The sequence below is a fragment of the Limulus polyphemus genome, unplaced genomic scaffold (genome assembly GCF_000517525.1).
Source record: "Limulus polyphemus unplaced genomic scaffold, Limulus_polyphemus-2.1.2 Scaffold10456, whole genome shotgun sequence".
NCBI lineage: Eukaryota > Metazoa > Arthropoda > Merostomata > Xiphosura > Limulidae > Limulus > Limulus polyphemus.
This window is the reverse complement of record NW_013676066.1, coordinates 1-6881: the sequence shown is the minus strand read 5'-3', so window position 1 is coordinate 6881 and position 6881 is coordinate 1. Positions and strand designations below refer to the sequence as shown.

Here is a 6881-nt window from a genome sequence, read left to right as displayed (position 1 = left end):
GTTAAAATTTTGTCGGAACGAAGTTACGGAAAAATCAATTAACAAACGGAGACGTAACAATACTAACACATGGTATACACTGTGTGATGGTCAGGGTGACTTTTTAGGAAGAGGTAGCGGCCAAACTAGTGACGGTAGGGGGTGCTTTCAACGCCCATCTCTTAACGTCCTGCCACAATGTTTCACATTATTAATTAATTGATGGTAATTGGCCCCAGAAGTGTGTTATGGGATAACACAACATACACACAGTGTGTGGGGGAGGACACACGATCGTTTTGTATGGGATAACACAACATACACACAGTGTGTGGGGGAGGACACACGATCGTTTTGTATGGGATAACACAACATACACACAGTGTGTGGGGGAGGACACACGATCGTTTTGTATGGGATAACACAACATACACACAGTGTGTGGGGGAGGACACACGATCGTTTTGTACATTTCGGAGAGTGTACCAGCACTCTCTGTGGAGGAATGCAATTAAAAAAATGGCCGATACTACATAAACTCAACTGAAGCTTTTACTCCAACAGCTACCACAAGGCTGATATGAAGAACCATTTATTGAGTTATACCTACTTTGACCCGTGACTTTTCAACTTCGGCCCGTAAGACACTTCTGTGGCTAATTACCGTCAATTAATTAATCACGTGAAACACTGTGGACGGACATTAAGAGCTAGGTGTTGAAAGTGGCTAGCAGAAAACACCCTTACGGCCACTACTTTGGCCACTTCCTCTTCGTAGAAAGTCACCCTGACTATCACACAGTGTTATACCATGTTTTAAGTATATACATACTGAGTTCTTAAAGCTTATACAAAACCTTTGGTGAGGTAATAATGAATACTGTAATAAAATGTTATGTTATAAATAAATTGTGTGAAAGTTAGGATTTTTGTGTTACTTACCATAACATCCACCCCTACATATTTTTAAGTTCATAACCCGGAAAAAGAAAGATTGTGTGTGTGCATAATAGCCCTTCTGTTGACTTGTATTTCAAGTAACATTTATTGTTTAGATTCAGCATGGTAGACAGAGTGACTCTAATTACTAGCCTGGAATTGTCTGTGTTGTGCAGGAAACTCAAAGTGACTCACTTATATATCAAGTAACGTTTTCTGTCTAGATTCTGCAGGACACTCAAAGTGACTCACTTATATTTCAAGTAACGTTTACTGTATAGATTTAGCAGGATACTCAAAGTGACTCACTTGTATTTCAAGTAACATTTATTGTTTAGATTCAGCATGGTAGACAGAGTGACTCCAAAGTGACTCACTTATATTTCAAGTAACGTTTACTGTATAGATTTAGCAGGACAGTGTCCTGCAGAATCTAGACAGAAAACGTTACTTGATATATAAGTGAGTCACTTTGAGTGTCCTGCTAAATCTAGACAGAAAACGTTACTTGATATATAAGTGAGTCACTTTGAGTGTCCTGCTAAATCTATACAGTAAACGTTACTTGAAATATAAGTCACTGTGTGTTTTGTATCCCAGTGTGAATGTTCACAACATCATTTTGGAATATGTGATGAGTAACTGGTGCAACATTATTTTGCCCAACAGCAAAATGTTGACTACGGTCTAACACAATATATTCATCAAATAGATACAACTATCATTGGTTGGACAAGAGGCTGTTGCTTGTACATAAATTTTCCTCTGCAACAATCCATCCTACTTGTGATGTCCGAAATTGACTCGAATAGCACGACGGCCATCTTATTAGGCTTAACATAATCACGGAATCCCAATCCCGTTCATCAACTGTGCGATGAGTTTGAATGTCTCATTATTAACCATGTAATCCTCTACCAACACTTTTTTAATTAATTACACGCCATATTGTTCAGCTAATATGCTGTATTCGAGCATGACACCTTCTGGAGCCTTGTGTCACACCGAATCTTACCTGTTATTGAATTGAAGGGTGATATTAGGAGGTGGTCCTAATAAAATGTTAAGTCAGTAAACGTGTATAGGCTTGGCCAGTGACGTAAATACAAGAGATGCCCCACACCCGCATAAAAGTAATTGGGCACTCTATGTTTATTCCCTTTGTCGGCAGTTCTTAAGTTTACAACTGCGGGGGCGTACTTACACCGCTGGACTTGGCCATGTATTACTTAAAAGCAAATTGAATTCAATAAAGTGTACGAGGGTAAATCTGTTTATTATTACTGGAGCTGGCATGTTTTGTTTTTGTTTTTTTCTCTGCAAGTCTACTATTCATATTGTAACAGTACAGCCAGGATAACTTTGTAAGTTACATGTCTCCTTGGACACAACTTTTAGCTTCTACGGTCCTTGATGGAAACCGTAGTAAGCTGACACTAGTCGTTACGAAAGCTATTGATGTACGCCGATAAATTACCATTTCTTATTCTTATTTCTTGGTGGTGTGTGAAAAGTTTTTCTAAACGTCTTCCATATTTTATCATTCCAATTATGTGTGATATAAATTGGACATATCAGTTTTGTAGAGTTTGTAATTGTATTTTGTTAATGTGTCAAATATCTAGGATTCTGTGGGTAGTCATTCTCTCTTTATTTTTGAGCGGAGTAGCAAATGGCGGGAAAATTATTGGATCATTTACTGGAGTCCTGGAGTCCACTAGGTAAGTCTGAGTTTCTGGTTTGTAAGATGTACCTGTGTTTAAATATACAGATATGAACAAATGTAATTTCAAGTACTTAATGATACCAATGTTGAAGCGATGAATGTGAGATTATACTTAGTTTTAGAAGTCAGGCTTCAGAAGATGAGGCCATCATTGATCCCGTAAGGCTCAAACATAATTATGCACATCTTGAGTACTTGTTCATCGGGAGGTTCACACATCATTATGAACATCTTGAGTGTTTGTTTATTGGGTACCCAATAAACAAACACTCAAAACGTTCATAGTGATGTGTGAACCTCCCAATAAACAAACACTCAAAATGTTCATAGTGATGTGTGAACAAGGTTCACACATCACTATGAACATTTTGAGTGTTTGTTTATTAGGAGGTTCACACATCACTATGAACACCTTGAATGTTTGTTCACTCGGAGGTTCACACATCACTATGAACACCTTGAATGTTTGTTCACTCGGAGGTTCACACATCACTATGAACACCTTGAATGTTTGTTCACACATCACTATGAACATTTTGAGTGTTTGTTTATTGGGAGGTTCACACATAACTATGCAAGAATAATGGTTTATCGATGAGTAAATCAGCATGTTTCGTAACAACTGAAGTTGAACTTCTGTGTATAATTTATTTTATATTACTAAGAAAACTGTATAACAATGATAGTATATAACTTTCCGGAAGTATAGCATTTTCATTTGTTTTCAGAAAAAGAGGATTTCCTGACAATTTCTCTACATACGGTTTGGTATCTGCTCTTTTCACTTTCTGTCGCTCTTTGGGGTAAGCTATTTTTACAACTTAAATATAGGACGGCCTCAAAGTAATACGACTCTATAAAATGTATAAAATAAACTTCTTTTCTGAAATAAGTCTCTATACAGATTATAAATTGTAAGCTCAAAAGGAAAAACGTCCGTTCGAATATATTTATTTCACCGTGACAATTGCTGTATAATGTTAAAATAAAAAGATGTACATTTAGGATGAATCAGAATCATGTTATTTTGGGTCAGTTTGTAGGTTAAGGTATCTGTAAAAAGAAAGACAAAACGTGTTAAAGTACCTACGTTTTTTACCATATGTGTTAGAAACTAATTTCCGATCAATTTATCATGAAAGTAAAAATATCGATTCACTTTTAAACTTAAATCGTTTCCGAATTAAGGTGTTTTCTGCAATATCACCAACGTTGTTCATGAAAAAACAAACCTCTTTAATCCAGTTTTGTTGTTTATACATTTCATACTTTCAGTGCATAGATTAACAACAATATTAGGTTATACTTTTATTGCTAAGCAACATGACATAAAAGCCATTGTTGGAACGTAGTGTTACCAAAAGGCAGTGGGTTTTCTGTATGTTAGAAGTTCTTAACCTAACTGATATACTACCGGGTATACTATGAGGTGCGAAGACGCACGTGGATAAGTTAATAATACCCAAGTGAACACCCTCAGGGTCCACTTAATACGGGCGCAAACTTTCAGGTATCTAGGTTCTTTTCTCTAGGAGTTATGGCGGTCACACAGACACGCCCTTTTATTATTATCGATATAATAAAAGTAATCTAACAACAGCCTTTACGCACTTGCTAAAATATATCAACTTAATAACCCATGCGAAGCCGGTTACTTTCGCTAGTTATAGAATAATTCTGTTTAGTTAACGGTGTGGAACGGCGACGGTTTTATTTTAATTGTGCATTAAGATAACTGAAATTCATGGAACTATCTTGTAAAGTAGGATTATAGAACAAAGGGTCAGGTTAGGCTTAACAATTTGAGTCTCTGAATAGCTAGTTTCACTTTTGTTTTAAAGTTTTATATCATGTTTCTGATATCATGCTGTCACGTACCGGGATTCTAACTAGTTTTTCAGATTGATAGAATAGCCATGTGTTTATATATATAAACAAAAATTAGATATTTATTGATGACTACTACTTCTTAAAGTTTTTTAATGTGCAGACGAAAGTAATCTCACTCTCAACTGTAACTGACTAAATAATATTAAAATATAACCAAAATAACGCGTTAGCCTAACGGGTCAGATATGGCGTAGTCAGTGGCTTAACCTCCCCAAATAAACTGCCCATTATTCTTACCAATTCTGAAATATTATACATTATTTGTGGCGAGAGAGACAAAAATTGTGTATGTAAGTGACTGAGGAGATTATATTAATTTAGGAGTAACTGTGTAACCCTCAACACGTGACAAATACCTTACCCTAACAAAAGACTCACTCGCTGTTTATGAGTATAGTGGTTGGCGTTCCGGGCTGTATATCGTAAGGCACTAGGTGAGTATGTATGAAACCTAAACATGTGCTACTCTAGAATAAATTAGTATACTACAAAGAGTTAAACTAACACATGCACATTACATACTACATGAGAACTTTTATAATACTTTTTTAATGTATTTTTACTGCTTTGTGGAATCGTATGTGATAGGTGATTATCCCCGCCTGTGCACTCTTTGACAGTTTATACCAGTGTCTCAGCCAGGGTAAGGAAATAGGGGCTCCGCCGGAGGGAAGATATGGGATCTCAGCCAGGATTAGGATGCAAGGTCTTCACCCCACTTAATATTTGGGAAACAGCAAATTGTTAGTTTGTTACTTGAACCCAAACCGAAACATTCGCCGCTCAGCGACTGACTGTGCTTGAAAAGTCATAATGAGACGAAAACTTTTTAAACACTTAATAAAGTAATTGATTAAGACAAAAACCTATCAGTTACCTTTATCTGGCTATATCTATACCATTTCTCTGCACCAAAGAGGCAACATTTATTTGTTGCAACTATCTGTGGAATGGCATACGAATAAACTTAAGTATCACTTCACTGATTGGAAGTTAAAAGCAGACTCACTGAAAAACGTGCTTGTATTCGAAAATCAAAAACGCTATTGCTATAACGTATAGTGGGTATTAACCCGCATACCTTAGTTTTCATCCTGCCTGCACTTAATACTGCAATAAAAGCACTGGTCTGTTACAGATGTACAGTTTCAAACAACATTGTGAGATGAGGTTTGTTTGTTGTTGTTGTTTTTTTAGGGGAGGGGGGGATCGCCCCTACCAAGTAACATCCGTAAGCAGCCTTTTCACTAGTCTGTTGCAGAGGTACAATTTCAATATATATATATGTATGTTTGTGTGTCTGTCTGTTTACATATATGGGGGGTTCATAAATTATCTGACACATTTTAAAATTAATAACTTTGACAATATTATAAACAGAACACTCTGGTTTTATTTAACTTGACGAACAATTCATAAAGTTTTTTTTTTTACTATTTTCTTTTGCTCCACCACACTGGAGTCTCGAAGTCCGGGAGTTCCTGAATAACACATTCCCAGCCAGATGGAACATCACGATGACCCACACGTATCATAACCCCGTTGTATTTTTCCTTGTGAAAGATCAGGTGTATTCGACACCTGTGCGTGATATCGTGGATCTTAGCCACGGAATATTCGACGTAATAAAGAATGTGACTCCCGAAATACTGAACAACACCTGGAGGGAGATAAGAGTATCGCCTAGACATTTTTCGAGCAACAAACGGTGCACATGTGGAACTATATTAAAGACAATAAAAAAAAACTGAGTTTTTTGTCAAGTAAAATAAAACCGGAGTATTCTATGTATAACATTTCTGATGTTAATTTTTTAAAATAGGTCAGATAATTTACGGATACCCTGTATACCTGTATCACTTATAAGATAATGAAACTACACAGTTAATATTGTCACACTGGTTTACAATCTCAAATGCACTGATATATATATATATATATATTACTAGTTGTCAACATTTTATATCATGTACGACATTCTCTGTTCCAAAAGTAAAAACACTGAGTTTCAGTTGTTTTTTTTTTATTAGTGCTACTATAGGTCCCTCTTTTGGAGGTTTCGTGTTTGAAAACATCGGATATCGAGCAGGAACTATGGTACTGTTAGCAGCAGAACTATTACTGGTGAGTGAATGAAACCTAATGTATTCTGATACAAATGGCCCGGCATGGCCAGGTGGTTAGGGCGCGCTCGACTCACAATCTGAGGATTGCGGGTTCGAATCCCCGTCCCACCAAACGTGCTCGCCCTTTCAGCCGTTATAATGTGACGGTCAATCCCACTATTCGTTGGTAAAAAGAGTAGCCCAAGAGTTGGCGGTGGGTGGTGATGACTAGCTGCCTTCCC

General features: G+C 36.8%; 1 protein-coding gene across 1 annotated transcript in view; it reads left to right on the top strand.

Annotated features, from left to right (window-relative positions):
- LOC111083636 (MFS-type transporter SLC18B1-like) overlaps nucleotides 1-6658 on the top strand; it is a gene marked incomplete at its 3' end in the record, with an annotated part of 12164 nt that extends 5506 nt beyond the window's left edge. Inside the window, exons 8-10 of the mRNA XM_022380281.1 lie at nucleotides 2544-2639; nucleotides 3373-3447; nucleotides 6565-6658. Of these exons, the coding sequence (XP_022235989.1) occupies nucleotides 2544-2639; nucleotides 3373-3447; nucleotides 6565-6658 (265 nt within the window). The remainder of the gene's footprint in view (nucleotides 1-2543; nucleotides 2640-3372; nucleotides 3448-6564) is intronic.
- Nucleotides 6659-6881: the final 223 nt, after the last annotated feature.